This window comes from Perognathus longimembris, chromosome 2, assembly GCF_023159225.1.
Source record: "Perognathus longimembris pacificus isolate PPM17 chromosome 2, ASM2315922v1, whole genome shotgun sequence".
In the NCBI taxonomy this organism is placed as follows: domain Eukaryota; kingdom Metazoa; phylum Chordata; class Mammalia; order Rodentia; family Heteromyidae; genus Perognathus; species Perognathus longimembris.
Genome location: NC_063162.1, coordinates 21,780,604 through 21,801,139, shown reverse-complemented (window position 1 = coordinate 21,801,139; position 20,536 = coordinate 21,780,604). Strand labels below are relative to the sequence as shown.

Below are 20,536 nucleotides of genomic sequence, written 5' to 3'. Positions count from 1 at the left end.
CCCTCACTCCCTTTGGGCAGGACCCTAGGGTATGAGGGTGTCCACCTGTTAACAAGGTTACCTAGACAGGAGGCTAAGACACTCAGCTACCTTCAGTCCAACAGAAAAGTCATGGATGGTTTGAGTAGCTTAGTGAAGGAAGAAATGTTTAGTAACTCAGGCAATCAAGTAAAGGCTCCAAGAGAGAAAATTCTCAAAGTCTCAACATCCCTCTCATCATTACCCACAGAAGAAATCTGTCTAGAGACCAGCAACAGGGAATGATGGCTCTGAAGTTAGACTCATAAGCTGTCTTCTGCATGTGTGTGGTGCACGTTATCATCTACAGATCAACAGAATGCTGACAATTTAAGAGGTGTCTTCCAAACATATCCTAATGTTGCCAGGTATTCCACATTTAGAGGAAGCTTGGAAACAAATTCACTCCTTGAGTGTCTAAATTAGCCTGTTTTGAATGCCAAGATCTGGGGTTGTAGTTTCCTCAAACAATTAACATCAGTAAATTATTTTCAGCACCAATGGAGTTAGTGACTAAGTGTGGAAAGTATATCCATCTATCTAAGGAAGAAGGCACTTTTAAGACCAAAGGACCTATTACATTATAAATTATTTGCAGATAGTAATCACTTTTATTTTGTTACTTCCCTAAGAGGAAATATAGTAAAAATACTCATGAATCCCCTTCTCCCTCCAAAGAAAATAAAATAAAAAGGAGGAAGGTAAGAATGGAGACCTACATCTTACAATGACTACAATGAGGGGTCACCAGCCCTGACTTCTGCTGCCAGGAAAAAGCACTGTGACAGAGGGCACCAGTCCCACCTGCCCAGGGCCTGGGGGTAGGAAAGGTGGGAGGGGTCAGAATGGGATTGAAGTGTGTCCCTTGAAAGGCAGAGAAAAGCACACAGGTCAGAGAGGGGAGAAGGAACCCTGGGTGCACCTTCATCTGAGGAATGACATCTCATCCTGACTGTCACAGCTTGTGCCTCCACAGCTCCATCCCCAGGAACTCCCTTTGAACCTCCTCTACAACCCAGAGTTAGGACAGAGCAGTGGCTACAATTACACATTTAGTTGGGGAAGGGGGTGGGTGCCGCATGTGACAGGCCATGAAAGGTCCCTGCCTATAAAACAGCCTGGAAAACAAACCCTTAATTTAAATGTTAATGAAAGTGCTGAGGTAACTTCAGAGGCTTCCCGGCTGCTGAGAGAACAGCTACACCAGTACCCAGAATTTATGGCTCCACGAGTCCTGCCCCCCTATCTGCTTCATCACCCACTGAAGTTTAAAGGGTAAAAACTGAAAAGAAAAAAAAAAAAAACCCTAACTTTAACATTAACTCCACACTTCCACCTTGGGATGTGACTGCCAAATTATCTATCAGCAGAACAGTGATCAAAGGTGGAAAAACACAGGCACACTGCACATACAATCTAGGAAAGTCAGCAGCAGCTATGGAAAGAAAATCCCCTTCTCTTCCTAAGGAGATGAGTGATGAGTGGAGTAGACACACAGTGCAGGTGAGGACTGCAGCCAGCAGTAAGGGAGAAGTCTCATCTGTCTACAACGCTCTCTTAAATGTGTGTGTGTGTGTGTGTGTGTGTGTAATGTTACTACTGGGACTTGAACTCAGGGCCTCACACGCTCACTCAACTTTCTTGCTCATAGCTGGTATTCTACCACCATGTCTCCAATCCAACATTTTGCTGGTTAATTGGAAATGGAGTCCCTCAGACTTTTTTGCCTGGACTGCCTTCAAATGTCCATCCTCAAGGCTCCAGCTTCCTGAGAAGCTAGGATTCAGGTGTGCACCATTGGTACCTGGCATCTCTTTTATTTATTTTTCTCATTGACACATCAGAATTGTACATATCCATAGGGTACAGTAAATAATTTGATGTATAGCATGTTGTAGTGATCATACCTGAGTAATTAATGTTTCTGCCTCCTCAATCATTACCATTTCTACGTGTTAGAAAAATTCAAACTTCTAGTTATTTTGAAATGTATCATAAATCCTTGTATACCTTAGTTCTCCCACAGTGCTACAAAATACAAGATTAATTCCTCCTATCTCTCTGTGTCCCTCCAGCTCTTTTGAGCCCCCATCTGAGAACTTTCTATACTGTACTACTTTATTTGTCTTGATTCTTCATCATACTATATGATCTATATCATTTATTAGGGTTCAGTGTCAATAGGGAACAATGCTTAACAGCAGCTGAAGAGAGAATGTGAAGATAAGTGGGAGAGGAAGAAAGGATGAGGAGAGAGAGCGAGAGCGAGCAAGCGAGCGAGTGAGAGAGAGAGAGAGAGAGAGAGAGGAGAAAGAACTCTAGCACTGAGGCTGAGGGATGGAAATGGATTCCTGCTAGTATGACCAGAGTCTCAATGCATCAACTCTATACCCACAATACCCAACTCTCTATAATAGCTTCTGTTTCTATTTTTAGTATTTAAGGCAGCTCTTACAAGTGAGACAACTGCGCTAGCCAGGAAAGGCGCTGCTCCCACAAATGTGTTCTGTGGAAGTCAGGGCTGGGAGGGTGCTCTTCTTGGGCCAGCAACTCATGAGCCTCTCTGTGCCTATCCTCTCTGAGAAATGGCTACAATCCAGGTCTTGAGGAACTGAAACCCACCCCTGTGGTATTTGGTCCTTGTTCCTGATGGATACAACCACTTGAGAGGCTTGGATTTGTTTGGGTGGAAGACAATGCACTGAAATTTCATAGAACTTGATTTCAATGTAATGGCACCTCAAATTGCTGCTGTTCTAGTTTTAGTGCATTTTAGGCTTGGGCCAGTAGGCCCACCTAGCATTATTCGGTGCTTCTATCTTTCTCCAGGTGCCTTGGTACTTCTTTCAGCCATGCCAGACACTGGCTCCTCCACAGTGCCTTTGTGCCTTTGATTTTTTTCAGCCCGGGATACCAGGTGCAGGATGCTCCCTCCTGTGCTCTACCTACTGTCGCAAAGGGGGATACCAAGCCACTCCTTGCCTAGCTCTTTGGGTCTCCTTATACCAAAGAGATTTTGAGGAGGCTTTCCCCCTGCCCCAACATGAGAAATCCAAAGACACTCAAGGTTCACATAAGCCATCAGGAAAACTTGCTGTAAGTTACCTATCAGAGTTGTTCTTCAGCTTATCAAAGCTAGGGATCTCCTTCACACCAGCTATTCATCACCAACCAGAGAAAGAAAAACTTAGGAGACATGCTGTTTATTTTTTATTCTTCTTCTCCTAAAAATACTGAGTAAAGTTATAAAGTCCAGGGCCAGAAAATTGCAGCATCACTGGGAATTAACAGAACCCACACTCAAAGCTGGCTGCTTCTTTTTCCAACCTTCAAACCTCTCTGTCAGAGCATACTCCACATGCAATTACCTTTCAGTAAAGAAAGATGCATTTCAACAGACTGGTAGATGGCGTCTACCACACACAGCACACAGTAAAGCCTGAAAGTGCTGGAACAAACATCCTGCTCTCCCATACCCCCTTGCCCCTTGCCAAACAGCGCACAGTGGTGACTTTGCTTCCAGACTCACCCTCACCTCTGGGAGAAATGAAGCAAGAAGAAGCAACTACTCCATCGACCTCTCCACCTCCCCGGAGGCCACAACTCATTTTACAAATTTGAATCAGTACTTTTCATGCCGACTTGGACTAATCCCCCAAAATAAACAGGCCACCACAGTGAGCAAAGTTACACAAAATTACATTGTATATTTAACACAGCTAAGTCAAGTTTCTACACCTATACCACTCATATATTTCCCTGATGACAGAAGCGGGTGAGAGGGATTAAGCCCAAGAGTTTGGGGAAGCCTTCCTGACCACACTTACCCACAGGACAGCAGCACTGTTCAGAAAAGGGGAAGGGCTCCACCAACCACCTCCTTTTTCTTATAGGGTGAGAAATATGGTCCCTCTCACACACTGCTTTCTCCCACCCCTCCAAGAAGAGAGAATGTTCCCAGATCTCCACAGTCTTTCATGGTACCAGGCATGACGCTGGTGAGCAAGGCACAGTAATGACCCAGGATATAGCAACTGACTGGAGACAAGCACAGACTGCATCCTTTGTGCCCCAGCCCACATGTGGCCCTGTACTGATCTTCCCTGGGCCTCAATTTCTACCTTTGTCCAAAAAAGAATAACATTCCCCCTTCGCCCCAACCAGAGGCAACCTAGTCTGAGGCATTTAATCTAGTCTGGCAATCCTCAAAACCCATCAGTAATATATCCATCTTATCCCCGTGACTCTGGGAGCTATGGGGAGCTGCCACACAGAAAGCACTCAGTAAAACACTTAGAAAAGCAAACTGATAAAGAATAAGAAAGGAAGAAGTGAGATTTAACAGTTAAATTTCCAACCATTTTGAATTTTCTTGATCTTTAGTATTTACTAACTTTATTTGGCTGGAAATGACTTTGAAACGGTAATAAGACCTGGTATGCAGTTTTTTTACATCTGTTTTTCTATGTTACTCATGGGAAAGTACTTAAAATTCAATGTGCTCTCAGGAGATTGTATCTGAAACCAGTTGGTCTGAATCCTGCCCTGCAACTGCACCAGACCCAAGCTCTTCCACCCCAAGCATGTTCCATGCCTTCCCAGCCTGTCCTTCTCTTCTCATCTAACAGTGACAGATGGGACCTCTACTATAGAAGAGAGTTTCATGGACATGTCATGAATTTTGAAAACAGGATTATCCAGGTCAGGACAAGAAGGTTAGTACACAGGCATGTGCCACCTTCCTATGGAGCCTACTGTTTTCCTTCAACATTTTTTTAATATCTAACACAGCTCTGAGGGGCTGGGAATATGGCCTAGTGGCAAGAGTGCTTGCCTCGTATACATGAAACCCTGGGTTCAATTCCTCAGCACCACATATATAGAAAATGGCCAGAAGTGGTGCTGTGGCTCAAGTGGTAGAAGCCAGGGACAGTGCTCAGGCCCTGAGTTTAAGGCCCAGGACTGGCAAAAAAAAAAAAGAGCTCTAACACAGCTCTGACCATTTATAATGACTGTTTATAAATCAGAACTCAAGAGCATAGAAGGCAGGAAAAGGGACATATGAACACAGGATAGAATTTCTGCTTTCTCCTGGTCAAGAGCACCTCATAGTAAGCCTGGGGTTTGAGCTTCCATGTTTTATGTTATAAGTGCCTTAGTACACACATAAGAAAAGAAGGCAGAGTGGGTGCTGGTGGCTCATGCCTGTAATCCTAGCTACTCAGAAGGCTGAGATCTGAGGATCATGGTTTGAAGCCAGCCTGGGAAGAAAAGTCCCCAGGAGAATCTTATCTCCAATTAACCACTGAAAACCAGAAGTGGAGCTATGGCTCCAAGTGGTAGACTGCTAGCCTTGAGCAACAGAGCTCAGGGACAGTGCCCAGGCCCTGAGTTCAAGCCCCACAAAAGAGAGAGAGAGAGAGAGAGAGAGAGAGAGAGAGAGAGAGAGAACGGGCGGGGGGAGAGGGAGAGAGAGGAAGAAGGCAGAAGCAGCCCATCAGAAAAAATAAACAAGATGCATAAGTTAAATGAATTATTTTCAACAGAAGAAAGAGCTATGCTAGCTCTCCTAGCTGTCCAGATCTCTTGCAAGTATACAAGGGAGCAGCAAGGGGCTTAGAAATTGTCAGAGAAACTGGGAGTGTCTGTCCTAGAAGATAAGTATGCCTACATCCTCTACATCCTACCATGTTCTTCATGAGGGGTCCAAGGCAACAATACATTTGTGATAGGATAGCTATGAAAACAAAAGTCAATCATTGAGCACAGGGTCATTACGAAGGAAGGCGGGGGAAGGAAGAGAGACACCCACTGAGTCTCTACCTCAAGAACACTGTAACTCCATGGGGCTGGTTGAAGCTCAGGGCAGCCCATGAAATAGAATTGAGAACAACAAAAGCCAATAAATAAATAATAGACCAGAGAAGATTCTGGATGACATAAACCCCTTTTAGCGTGTGTGTGTGTGTGTGTGTGTGTGTGTGTGTGTGTGTGTTGATAATGAGGCTTAAACAGCTAGTTTTACTTCTGGCTTAATTTTTTTTTTTTTCTTCTGGTGGTTAATCACAGACTTTCCTGGCCTAGTTGGCTTTGAACTATAATCCTCAGATCTCAGATTCCTGGGTAACTAGGATTACAGATGTGAGTCACAGGTCCCCTCTTAGCTTTTCAGAATCTTCATGTACATCTTTTTAAGTCATCTCCATGGTAATCTAGTAATTCTATAAAGAAAAGGATATTCATGCTTTCCTTATATGCACGAAGCCCTGGGTTTGATTCCTCAGGACCACACAAACAGAAAAAGGCAAAAGTGGTGCTCAAGTGTAGAGTGCTAACTTTTAGCAAAAGAAGCTCAGAGACAGTTTCCCCGGCTCTGAGTTCAAGCTCCAGGACTGGCAAAAAAAAGAAAAAGAAAAGGATATTCACATATAACATATAAGGAAGCTAAGGCTAGAAGAGGGAATGATTCATCTTCAGTCATAATGCTGGTAGTGGACAAAGCACAGATCATCTCCCATACTGTTCTAAACATACCCTGAGGTTATGCAGAAGTTCCAGGGTTGAAAAAAATGGATGAGTTTGTTAAAAGGTTCAAAGTCATGGATACAGTGAAAAGAAATGGACCCAATGATAAAGAATGAAGGTCTTAGCCCAGAATATTCTTTAGATAAGAGAAAAATGGACAGAGACAACATAAGTTCATGCCTTGATTACCTAGTATAAAGTCAAAATCCCAAACACAAGCTATTTTAAAAGTCTAAGACATCATCTGTGGAGTTAGGGAAAAAGCCATTTCATATAACCGTTTGTCAGAAGCGGAATAGTCAGATAAATATGAATGAAAGAATCATCTAGGCTATGAAAATACACCAAGAAGATGACAAGACTGAAGCAGTATGTGAAAAACTCAAGGTCGAGGTCTTCACCAACCATAAGACACATAAGAAAGTCTTAGCAGAGGATCTGCACAGAGAGCAGCACTGACTAGTAACTATGGCAGTCATATAGCAACAGCAAGTAGTAACAACACACACACACACACACACACACACACACACACACACACACACACACACACTCACACAAAACCAGTCCTGGGGCTTGAAGTCTGGGCTGATGTCCTTGAGCTCTTCAGCTTAAGGCTAGCGCTCTACCACTTGAGCTACAGTGCCTCTTCTAGTTTTCAGTTGTTAATTGGAGATAAGAATCTCATGGACTTTCTTGCCTGGGCAGGCTTTGAACTGCGATCCTCAGATCTCAGCCTCTTGAGTAGCTAGGATTACAAGTGTGAGCCACTGATACCCAGCTCTCCAATTAACTACCAAAAAAAAGCCAGAAATGGAGCCATAAATCAACTGGTAGAACAATAGTCTTGAACAAAAAAGCTCAGAGACAGCACTTAGGCTCTGAGTTCAAGCCCCAGGAACAGCACAAAAGAAAGAAAAAAGCTAACTAATTTTCTACAGCCAATCCAAGTTATCATCAAAAAATAAGATCTCAAGTGGTTCTGAATAAAGAGGGCAGATTCCGTCCTCTACCTCTCTTACTGACACCATTTGCAAAAGATGCTGTGCTCTCTTCTGGTAGAAGAGCCTAATACAATCCAGAGGAGGTGGCTAACGTAGAGGACTCTGAGGCTAGAGGTACAAATCAGTCTTTGCTTTTTTTTTTTTTTTTTTTTTTTTTTTTTTTTTTTTGCCAGTACTGGGCCTTGGACTCAGGGCCTGAGCACTGTCCCTGGCTTCTTCGCTCAAGGCTAGCACTCTGCCGCTTGAGCCACAGCACCGCTTCTGGCGGTTTTCTCTATATGTGGTGCTGGGGAATCGAACCTAGGGCCTCGTGTATCCGAGGCAGGCACTCTTGCCACTAGGCCATATCCCCAGCCCCCAGTCTTTGCTTTTTGAACTCTATCTGTAATAAAGAAGTATGTGGATCATCTTCAACCTGAAGTTCCCTTTATCACCAATCCCACTCCCAGTCTTCTGAAAGCAGCATAACTCCACAGGCAACCACTAAGACAGTCATCAGCACACCTGTCACCTCCCATACCCTTCTGACCTCCCTTCAATCCTTACACATATCTAGCCCACTGACACCCAAGCCTGGCTAATGAGCTAGGGCAGCATCAGGGAGAAACTGAGGAGAAGACAAACCTCAAAGACTCCATTTTCTACCCTCTGCTCCCACACACTTAGCCTCTCTACTCCCTGCTGGTCTTTCCTTTCCTCTTTCCTAGGATTGCTAGAATGATTTGTTCTGAACAGCGACAGGTTTATAGGTTAGCCGACACCTCTGCTCTGTGGAATTTTAATTAACTTCTCCCATCGTCAATATGCTAAGGAACGGGATCTCCATTCTCTGGGGTCAGCAATGTGTTTCAGGTCCTGCTATATCAGCCGTCAAATTGAAGAATTAATGACGTGGCTAATCGGCTCTAATTCTTAGGAAGAAAAAAATCTGAAAGGGAGTAGTAGAAGAGAGTAGAAGGAGGGGTACAGGCTCCACACAGTGAGGGGAAAGAAGCTGAAGGGGACTGAGCAAAGAGGGCACCAACTCACTCATAAAACAAGTGATTGATTTAACCCAGTGTTGGAAGATGGCAACCCTACAGCTTTCCCCATTGCATTCAGGTGGGAAGTAAAGGCTACAGAAAGTAAGGGAAGCCTCTGCATGCTCTCTCTCTCTCTCTCTCTCTCTCTCTCTCTCTCTCTCTCTCTCTCTCTGCCAGTCATAGGGCTTGAACTCAGGGCCTGGGCCCTGTCCCTAAGTTTTTTCTCTCAAGGCTAGCACTCTACCACTTTCAGTCACAATGCCACTTCCAGTTTTCTGGTGGTTAATTGGAGATAAGAGTCTTATCAACTTTCCTGCCTAGGCTGGCTTCAAACTGTGATCCTCAGATCTCAGCCTTCTGAGTAGCTAGAATTACAGGCGTGAGCCACTGGCATTCAGCTTTCTACTAACTCTGGAACAAGTAGAGGAGAAAGTGTCCATAAAACCATGTTGGGAAGCAAAGAGGCCTTGCATTGGCTCAAGAGATTACGTGTTCTTATCTCTTTAGTTAAAGCTAAAGAAATGTTAGTCAGACAAAAGGATAGGGTAAAGCCATCATCAAAAATGTTGTACTTGTAGCCAGGCATAATAGCAAATGCCCAGCATTTATAGGCAGGAGGAATGTGAGTTCCAGGCCAGTGGGTTCCAGGCCTACACAGTGGGACCTTGTCTTAAAAATAAGTAAAGTTTGACTTCCATTATAATTGTCAATGTTTCTGTTCCTCTACAGGTCTGTGGATAAGGGTACAGGTGGACACAGGCTCTACACCTCTTATGAAGAATGGTACCCACAGGAGATCTTCAAGAGGACATTTTCCAGAGGAGCAAGGCAGAGATGTGAGTCAGGACAGCAAGCTAGTCACCTAATCATTTCCTAGGGACACTGACAGGCCTCTGGTTTGGAACAACCCCAGAGGCATATGCTCTGGAAAGGATACTCTGGCAACAATTGAGTTCTTGGTTGCATTCCAATCTGGTTTGTTTTTTTCCTTAACAGTTCTGAGGTTGGGTGCTTAGGAGATTAGTTCTAGAAGATAATCTTAACCCCATGAGTATGTAACAAGATCTAATACTTCAAGTCTCTGGACAAATTTTAATCTGTAAGAATATGGCTCGAAGCAATCTAAAATACACAGGTTGAAGATTTTCTAGCTCTGTCCTACCTAATAAAATAAAAGCAATATTATATGGGAAAAATCACAACCAAAAGTACCTCCCTTACCTTAGTAATGGGCTGATAGCAATAGACCAAACCCGATCTTCTGTCTGAATGGTATGTAAGCATTGTCCCAGCCGGCCTGAGGCCAGTGCCCATACCTAGAAACAGGAGAGGAGACATTCTTGTTGGCATTGCCTAAGATTAGGAAGGAGGAAAGGTTCATAGGTAGGGTATGACTAGGGAGGTGAGGAAATGAGAATCCTTTCTGTTCTGTACAGAGAGCTAAGGGTGTCAGCAGAAGGGCCTCTCCAGCTTCTAGCTTGCCTGACTTGGAGATAGACTCTCGTTTCCAGTGCTAAGCATCCTTTTACTCCCATGTGAGAGCCCTCACTTACTAGCCAATTTCATGCCAGGAAATCAAAAGTTCCACATTCCTTGGCTGAGATTCGACTAAGAAGGGGAATAAATGGGGCTTGCCTCTCTCAGCAAGTTCTCTTCCCCATGTTTATGGATCTTCCTTTCTATTGCTCACCAAGAGTTTATTATAGGCAAGTAGGGAGAGGTAGGAAGATTAAAGTACAGTACAGGGTATAGATAGAGTCAGAAGAGTAAAAAGAAAGTTGCGAAGAGGAAGAGAGAATGAAGGGAAAACCTCAAAGAAGGTGGTATTGTTATTGTTTGTTTGTTCAGAATGCCCAGGACCCAATGCTATTCATGTCAGCAGGGAATTTAGCACCTAGTGTCACCAAAAGTAGCAGAAAAGCTTAACTCTTTTAAGCTTCCATATCTCCACAGGTTAAAAATATTGCTCAGAGCATACTATCTGGTCCCTATCAGTCAGGAATGTACATTAGCAGCCACTCTAGGCTTAACTCTAATCAACACTCCCTGAACCCTCTCAGCAGTCAGTGCATTTAGAAATCTCCCATTAAGCACAGGGTTCCCCTCACCTCACCCTACCTCAGATGACACACACAGGAACATAAGCCTCTAACCAAACAGTAAGGAAACCTCCAATGCACAGGACTGTCCCCAGACAGCAGCTATAGAGGGGTCCTGAGGCAGCCAGATGGATCAATGACCTCTCAAGGTCCTACAGTGCTATAAGAGGAACACATGAAACACAAGCAGGCCCTTAGATGGAAGAACTTTAAGGAAACATTCCTTCAGTGTAAGGGGTAAGTGATGCAGTGGGGGTGGTCCTGCCTTCTCAGGGTCACATGGTATCTCTATCCTATAAAAGGAGAAAGTGTTTCTTAGAGTTCTGTATTTGATGGGGTGGGGGATGGGGTGATTAAGGGAGTAATTTTTCTTTTCTGGGAAAGGAAAATAATTTAAGAAGGAGCTCCTAAATGAGGAAGGACAGAAATCAAAGGTAAATACCACAATTTTCTTTGGAATGCCAGGATTCAGACCTATTCTTTGGGACTAATAGTCATCCCTTTTGGTAGTACTTCTGACTTCCCTTTGTAAACTACTCCAGCAAGGAAGAGAGCTAGTTTTGTCTTTTTTTCTGATCCAAACTCCCTGGGAGATGGGCTCTTGCTTTGGGGGGATGGAACACTAGGGACTCTGGTTTACAAAATTCTACAGGATAGCCTGGGCCTGGATTCACTAGTGACCCACACATGAAGAGGGCTGGTAAATCTCTAGGTTCTGCAAACCAACTGGAACAAGGTTTCTGGTCTCCAAGTGTGGCTCTGAAAGCACATTGTCAGTTCCAAGCATGAGTGGGAAAGTAGTCCTCCCAGCCCACCCCAGCAAAAGGAATATACTGGCAGGAATATATTCCTGAGGTACAGGAGTTGACATAGCATGCTGCCATATCTTTACTTCTATGGTCAAATTCAAAACAGACCCATCCTGGAAGACTCAGTGGGAGCAGACATTTATATAATCCTTTTACAAAGCAGACTGTGGGTAGCAAGACCCTTGAAATGACCAAAAAAGCCTTTGATTCAGGAATTCTAATGCTGAGACTCTACTTAAGAAAATAATTTGAATTCAATTTTCTAATTTCTTTCTTTAAATTTCCAGATGTTCATTTTATTTAATTTTTTAAAAATCTATTTTTATTGTAAAGGTGATGTACAAAGGGGTTAGAGTTACATAGGTCAGGTAATGAATACATTTCTTTTTGACCAGTGTCACCTCTTCCCTCGTTTTCTCCCAATTTTTCCCCTCCCAAACCCCCTCGAACCAAGTTGTATGATTCATTTTCAAAATAGTGCCTAGTGGGGCTGGGAATGTGGCTCAGTGGTAGAGTGCTTGCTCAGCATGCATGAAACCCCAGGTTCGATTCCTCAGTACCACATAAACAGAAAGGCCACAAATGATGCTGTGGCTGCAATGGTAGAGTGCTAGCTTGAGAAATAAAAGCTCAGAGACAGTGCCTAGGCTCTGAGTTTAAGCCCCAGGACTGGTAAAAGATACAATCTCAAAATTGTGTCTTGTGAGTGCCACTGCTGAATTAGTTCACCCTTTGTCCCATTATTTCTGTGCTTCTCCTTACTGTCCCCCAAACAGTAAACTTACATACAAGACAAAACATACAGAAATCAAAAACAGCGACAAAAGGGGAAAAAAACAAGACAAAAGAAAAAAATTACAAAAAGTGAAACAAAAAACCTCTAGATTTTCTAATTTCTCCCTAAATGGCAAAACATACCCCGAATCCTGTGGTTGTAGAAAAATCATGACTGAGCTTTAGAATCTGACCAATGTAGATATGAAGTCTAGTTATTACTTATTATCTTTGCTTAGGGATATTTCATAACTGAGTGGCTAGGATTGCATGCCTGAATCACCTATGCCTAGCTGTATTTATTATTTTTTTGAATCCTATCTTAAACCTAAAACAAAACCTTAGCCACTAAATAGGGCAAATACGTATTTGTGTGTGAAATAAGCCCCACATCCCACATAAAGTCGTTCTTCAACTATAAGCAGTACATACCCTTTATATAATCACAAAGCTTAGTTTACTCCTCCACAGACAACAGGACAGAAGAAAGAGCTTTTACTTAAAAAAAGAATGAAATGGGTAAAATCATAAGCCAAAACAGGAAAATGCCATAAAGATGGGTACCTAGATCATAAATGGCATAAAAAGTTCCTATATAAATTTGTTTTTGAGAAGTATGGCAGGTTAAGGCCAGTGCCTTTGCAAGGAATGCTACATAAACAGTGACCAATCAGAACCATGAGTACAAGACAGAGGAAGAAGAAACAAGTTGACAAGAAAGTCACTTTCATGTTGGTTAAAACATGTACTGGGTTTTTCCTTTAGGCTTCCTAGGATAATGTACATTCTCTCTGGCTAAATACATAATCCAAGGCAAAACATCAAGAGTAACTGCTACAGGTAAATTAAGAGTAAGGAAGGTTAGTGAGTAAAGACTGCAACTTCCCTTTCCTGATCTCTCTCCCTATGTGTCATAGAGGTCCATGTGCTGACACCAACAAGCATTTTGCCTCAGTTAGCACAATGGAGCCTCTAGATGCTGAGAAATACACAAGCAAGACACTACATGGCCTCCTACACTACCAAGTGAACTGTCAGCAAAGTTCCCACAGCAGCCCCAAAGGACCAGGCCCTGTGTCCTGGATAGGGATGCTGGACACAGGTTTGAAGAAAGAATTTATTCTATGCCTTAGGGGCGGAGAGCCTTCTTGGCCCAGACACTGATGAGCTGAGTCCACAAAGCAAAGGTCATACTCTTTATCAGCCCCATTCCTTTATGCCTTGGTGGATGTCTGTAGACTGGGAAATTTGGCAATGACGCCACAAACAACATCCTTTTCTCCTTTTCCTTTTTGCTTACTGACCACATAGGAGCAGTAAAAAAACACATTTTAATTATTGGCTTGGTTGCTTTTAAATGAGAAGGAAAAGGAGGAGGAGGAAGAAGGAGGAAAAGGAAGCAGAGGAGGGAAGGAAGGAAGGAAGGGAGGGAGAGAGGGAGGGAGGGAGGGAGGAAAAAACTTCCCTAAACAGAGAGCAAGCAAAAGGAAAGAAACTTTAAAATAAATATTGGGATCAGGGCCAGGAGTTTGGACTAGTGGTAGAGTGCTTGCCTAGCATGCACAAAGCCCTGGGTTCGGTTCCTCCGTACCACATAAACAGGAAAAGCCAGAAGTGGCGCTGTGGCTCAAGTGGTAGAGCGCTAGCCTTAAGGAGCAAAAAGAGCTCAAGGACAGTGCCCAGGCCCTGAGTTCAAGCCCCAGGGCTGGCAAAAAAAAAAAAAAATATTGGGGTCAGATCTCAACCCACAAACTTGAGGAAACTCAGCTCAGGGAGGAAAAGCTGGCCAGGCCCTCTGTTTTTGAGTTCATGCCACATTTCAAGTGAGTGGCAAGCTTCCCAGCCACCATCCACCCCTTTCGAGTCCAGCTGGCAGAGCTGGCAGGGACACAGCCTGGCATGGTAAACTGCATGCCAGGGGCACATAAGTGAATCCTTTATTGTGTCATTTCTTCCCTGCCCCCATGAAATACTCCCAGCCAACCTGGGACTCAAGGCTTTACCCACTCAAGCCCCTATAGACAGGAGGGAATTACAGTGAGGAAGAGGGAGACCACCCTACCTTGGCTGTCCTGTCCCTGGAGCCACTCACAATGATGCCCCCTTTGCAGTCCACACAGTTCACCTCCTGTTGGTGAGCCGAGTACTTGACAGTGAAGGTACTACGAGTCTTATGAATGGCAATCTTCCCATCTCTAGAAGAGAAAAAGGAGCCCAATCCCAAGAGGCAATTATTCTCAGAGAACAAATCTACTAAAACCTCCCAATTTCCCAGTGACATCCAAACTGAAGCATTAGGCAGTTAGTACCAAAAGGTGCTAGATATGCTGACTTCTTCAGTACACTCAGGACTGGGTAGAACTGAGCCGAGTATCAAAACCAGCTTCATTTTGCTTAATGTGAATAGGTTCTTTCTGTTTTTCTACTCTATATAACTCTATTACTCTTTGCTTTGAATGGAAAAGAAAATGCCATCCCCTGTTCTAGTCTTCCTCCTCATCATTTTGAAGTTGAGACAGGAAAGTCAGAGGCAGATACAGGTCCCTGAAGAAAACTAAGGAAGAGATGAAAGGGAAATCCTGCAATACTTACCCTCCTGCACTGATAATATGTGAGTTGGCCAGCACAAAGTGACAAACATCCTCATCATGCCCAGCAAAGACTCCCAGGGGCCGACGGTTCAAGCTGGCACCATCTGGGCGGAACTGGTAGGCTAGAATGAAATTAGCCTGGGATATGTACAGAAAATCATCCTCTAGCTGCATCCAGGGCATCTGACTACAGAAATGGAAAAAGAAATGGAAAGTTCTTCAAGTTGCAGCACAAACAGCTGGGATGCAAATTTATTCACCAACACTGACAAACGAAGATGCAACACAAAATCTGACACTCATCTTTGAAAAGGCCATCCAAACCTCAGCATAGCAAGGATAGCCTGCAAAGCTTACAGGCTGTACTTAAGTCTGGGTCTTCAAAATTGCCTATCCTTTGGCTACCCTTAGACAACTAGAGTTAGTGGCCTAATCTTTGGACTTTTCTTTCTTTCTTTTTAAAAAAATTTTTGTTTATTTTCTTTTTTAGGACTAAGAATCAAACCCAGAGCTTCACAGAGCTAAATCCCAGCCCCTAATCTTTAGACTTCTAAAGTCAATATTACGGGACCAACTAAATCAACCTTCCTCTTCTCTTTTTCCTTATTCACTTACTTTCTTTCCCTCTCTCTCCCTTCTCTTTCCATATCTCTCCCTATGGGCTCTTTTCCCTCCTCTCTCCTTCTTTCCTTTTTCTTCTGACAGGATCTCACTATATATCCCAGGAATTTCTCAAACTCTGATCTTTGTGCCTCTCTTTAGTCCTGGAATTATAGGGATGTACCACTGTACCTAGCTAAATATCTCTTTTCATTGGAAAATGCTTAATATTTCAATTACTGGTTCCCTAGTTTTCTCAGGGGTAGACAGACCTTACAAAATATGATTGCTAAGTGGGAAGATCAAAAGGAAATCTTCCAGTTAAATGAAGTAACCTTCTTTGATTCTGCATCCTTGTTGAATGTATCTGGTAAATCTCGTTATGAAGGCTTCAATATATGCCCTTTTCCCAATAGATCAGTTAAAGTGTGATGGCGAAAAGAGAAGACTGAGCTGTGGAATGTCCCAGTCCCCTGTTACTAGAGCAAAGGGGTCATTTATAAATGAAAGAAATAAAGCCATTTAGGAAATAATACTAATGTGCAGATTAGATACCTACATTCTTCAGAGGGTATCTATAGTTCTGAACTTCAGGATACATGTGGCAATGGAAAAATAGATCCATGGCAGTCTGCTACTGTTCGGGGTCTACAGAGAAGTCAGCTCTCAAAGTTATTGCTAAGAGAATTCCAAAAATATTTAAAAGATTCCCTCTCCAGGCTGCAGGAAGAAAAGTTCAAAGGCCAATCAGTCCCATGGTACAAAGTCAACCTTAAGACGTCCCTTTCCCAAGTCAGACATCCCACCGAACCTACCCTATCTAGGGGTCCTGGAGCTACCAGGTCCCAAGCAAACCCACGGATAGCTGACTCATCCCCACATACAGACACCATCTCCTATTGCCAAGCCTGCCTGAGCAAATTGGGCTTTTTCTTCCCCAGGCTCCTTAAAACAAGCGTCATGGGAATGTGGAAAAGTTCTGCAAATTGACTTGACGGGCCATTAAATGCAGCTTGAACTTTGTAGTAACTGAGTCTCTGCTCAAGAGATTTTTACAAGTGTGTGCATATATTACATGTACTGTGTAGAGTATGTATAGATGCATTCTCAGTCATTGTGCACAGTCTTCTCCAACATCCATGTGTGAGTGTCTGGCACACTCAACTAGGCAGCAAACAGAGGGAGTTGGAATACATGTGTTTCCAGACATCTGGTAAACAGCCATTTGCCCAGGACATGAAACCAGGTTCATGTTAGGTGAACAGTGGAGAATCCCGGGGCAGCCTGGTAACTGCTACGTGTTTATTTGCCAAACTGCTTGAAACTTGTGCACAGAAAGACAACATCAGAAACAAAACCTTGATAGAAAAAGAAGTCTAGTGTAAAAAGCACAAGTGGCTGGGTGTGGTAGTATGCACCTGTAATTTTCAACACTTGAGAGGCTGCAAAAGGAGGATCCCAAAATACATAGCAAGACCTTGTTTCAAAACAGACACATACACACACACACACACACACACACACACACACGCAGCAGAAGATAAAGTTCTTCATTTTATAAAAATCTATCTTCCGCTCCCACAGCTACAGCATGTTTATAGAAGTGCTTTTAGTTAACTAGTAGAAATTGGACACAAGCAAGAGAGAAAGGGTCAGCAGAGATCTGCCTATACCTATCAACACAGCACAGGGAAGGTCAACCAAAATGAGGAGTCATGAAGCTCCCTATCCACTGAAATCAACCAAGAAGAAGCACTTTTTCTGAGTCAAAATAATAACTATAAATTTATTTTTAATTAGCTTATATCAGTTATACAAGGGGGAATTAATTGTTATAACTCTACACATGTATATACTACATTCCAAACTAAAATAATTTAGCACAGATAAAGAATAAATCTGTGGCATTAGCAGTGCCATAGCCATCATCTAAATTTTGTGGCATTTCTTTTGCTTTTTGTGCCTGTCCTGGGGTTTGAACTCAGGGCCTGGGTACTATCCCTGAGCTTTTGTGCTCAAAGTAAGAGCTGTGGCTCCACATTTGAGTTTTTGGTAGTTAGCTGGAGATAAGAATCTCATGGGATCTTTCTGCCAGGGCTGACTTTGAACCATGATTCTAATGTCTCAGCCTCCTGAATAGCTAGGATTACAGGCATGAGCCACCAGTGCCTGGCTTCCTTTCAAATAAGATGGAGCTGGAGGTAATAGCTTAATGGTAGATTATTTGCCTAGCATGTGCAGGGCTCTGAGTTTGATTCCCAGCACCACACACAAAAAAAGGTAGAAAACAAGTCTAAAGAAACCAAAAAGGAGAAATAACTTCCTAGAGTAGAAGACTTGAAAAAAAAAAGTAAAACAAATAGACTAGAATACTGGCTTCAACTATGTCCTTTGAAATAAATTAAAAAGCAAGACAAAGGATGAACTAATGCAACAATGATACTCACTTGACACTATGTTGGAAATGAACTATACAACTTGGGGCGAGGGGAGTAAGTGGGAAAAATGAGGGAGTAGGGGATAACTGTGTTTAAAAAGAAATGTACTCATTACCTCACTCCCCCCCCCAGCTCATCACCTTTACAACAAAGATAAGAAAGAAAGAAAGAAAGAAAGAAAGAAAGAAAGAAAGAAAGAAAGAAAGGAGAGAAGGAGGGAGGGAGGGAGGGGGAGGGAGGGAGGGAGGGAGGGGGAAGGGAAGGAAAGGGGGGGAAATTAAGAGAGGTTATCTATTAGTGATAGAATTATAGCTAAGTTTTGTTTTCTTCTTTGTGTTTTTCTAATTTTGTTTCAAATTTATACAATACCTTTTTTTGTAATCATAAAAATATAGAATTTGGGTGTGGGAATATAGCTTAGCAGTAGAGTGCCTGCCTTGCATGCATGAAGCCCTGGGTTCCTCAGCACCACATAAACAGAAAAGGCCAGAAGAGGTGCTGTGGCTCAAGTGGCAGAGCATCAGCCTTGAGCAAAAAGCTCAGGGACAGTGCTCAGGCCCTGAGTTCAAGACCCAGGACTGGCAAAAAATAAAACACACACACACACACACACACACACACACACACACATATTTGCACTGAGGGCATAGTTCAAGTAGTAGAGAACCTGCCTAGCAAGCACAAGACCCTAAGTGTGTTCAAACCCTAATAACACCAAAACAAACAAATGAAATAAAAATATGAAAGTCATTAAAACAAAGTACATTTCTCATAACCCTTTTTTTCCTTTGCTGGACCCTTGTGGTGTTTGGAAGTTCACCAGTGCCACCCCAGCCAGATGGTTCCTATATACTAGGATCCAATTCCTCATTTTCCATTATGTACTTCTGCCCCAGGAATCTTTGAATCAAGAAGCTACTTGCAGTTGGAAGCGTGGATCAGTTGGTGCATCGATGAGTAAAACCATCAAATCAAAACCGAAGCTACTTGCCTGCATCTCCACTTGAGCAGAATGCCTTCTCGGCAGCGCCCGAGCCTCCAGTTCTGAGACACTTTCACTCGATCCTTCACCGGGATGCTGGTCATCCTATAGCCAAAAAGAACAGAGAACTCAGTGACTAGAACTCACCATCAGCACAAAAAAACTTCTGTGGGCTTCCTGAGTCAATACTCAGAAACATCCAGAATATAACTAAGTGTAATTAAAAAGACTAGAGACCAGTAAAGAGTAAGCTTCCTCTCTCCATACCTGGACAAATAAGAAAGCCAAGGAGAAAAACATGTTCTTTAAACCACCACAAGTATCTATAGCGATGCCAAAGCAATCTAGAGGAGAACAGACGACAAAGAGTTCTGAAACACGTGGCCATATGGAAAAAAAATAAACCCTGATCCATACCTCACACCAACTAATTCAAAATAGATCATAACCTAAGCATAAATTCTAATACTGCAGTACTACTAGAAGAAATACATAAAAATCTTTCTCTACATTAGAGGCATAATAAAAGTTTATTTGGACACAGAAAGCATTAACATCAAAAATACAATAAACTAGAATTTATCAAAATTTAAAACTCATACTCACTAAAATATTTTAAATAAACAAGCTATAGCTTGGAAGAAATTTGGACTTATGTGGGTCATAGATATTGGACTGTAGTCTGTGTTCTTTAATGACACAAAATGGACAAAGGGCTTGTATACAGATGAAGAAATTTTCTCTGTATATGTTTATATGAGTATGTATGTATATGTATAATATGTATTACACATATGAACATATGTAATATATATTAATATATTATATATAACTATATATTGATTCTATCCTCCCAAGTACTGGAATTACAGACATGCCTAACCTCTGCTCAGGGAGATAAGATAGATAGACAGATAATTTTTGTTTTCAGAGAAACCTAGAGACTCCACTTGAACTAGATCTCTGGCCCTTTTATCTTTCTTTTATTTTTTGTTCAAGGCTCAGAGTGTCCTAGAAAGAACACTGAAGAATATACTCTACAATAGTAATAGATAAACCAACTTCTGGTGTTTTCAGTTTCATCTTTGTGCTTTTGCATGTTTCCTAATTTTTCAATATTTAATAGTAAGTAAAGCAGACAGGTACAGTGAGTGACACCTATAATCCTACATACTCAGGAAGTTGAAATTAGGAGGATCATAATCAAGGCCAGACCACGCAAAAACTTCAGAGACTCCCCTATTTAAACCAATTTTTTTTTTTTTTTGGCCAGTCCTGGGCCTTGGACTCAGGGCCTGAGCACTGTCCCTGGCTTCTTCCCGCTCAAGGCTAGCACTCTGCCACTTGAGCCACAGCGCCGCTTCTGGCCGTTTTCTGTATATGTGGTGCTGGGGAATCGAACCTAGGGCCTCGTGTATCCGAGGCAGGCACTCTTGCCACTAGGCTATATCCCCAGCCCCTAAACCAATTTTTAAAAGCTGAGTAAGCTGGCACCAGTGGCTCACAGCTATAATCCTAGCTACTCAGGAGGCTGAGATCTGAGGAGCATGGGTCAAAGTCAGCCTGGGGAAAAATCATCCATGAGACTCTTATCTCCAATTAACCACCAGAAAGCCAGAAGTGGCAGTGTAGTTCAAGGTGGTAAGTGCTAGCCTTGAGCTGAAGAGCTCAGGG

The 20,536-nt window shown here is 42.8% G+C and overlaps 1 protein-coding gene across 1 annotated transcript in view; it reads right to left on the bottom strand.

The window, feature by feature from the left end:
* The window catches only part of Fbxw4 (F-box and WD repeat domain containing 4), a 79,196-nt gene that overhangs the window by 40,042 nt on the left and 18,618 nt on the right, over window positions 1-20,536 (bottom strand). Inside the window, exons 2-5 of the mRNA XM_048338403.1 lie at window positions 18,872-18,967; window positions 14,844-15,029; window positions 14,314-14,446; window positions 9,791-9,885 (exon numbers count right to left, since the gene is read on the bottom strand). Of these exons, the coding sequence (XP_048194360.1) occupies window positions 9,791-9,885; window positions 14,314-14,446; window positions 14,844-15,029; window positions 18,872-18,967 (510 nt within the window). The remainder of the gene's footprint in view (window positions 1-9,790; window positions 9,886-14,313; window positions 14,447-14,843; window positions 15,030-18,871; window positions 18,968-20,536) is intronic.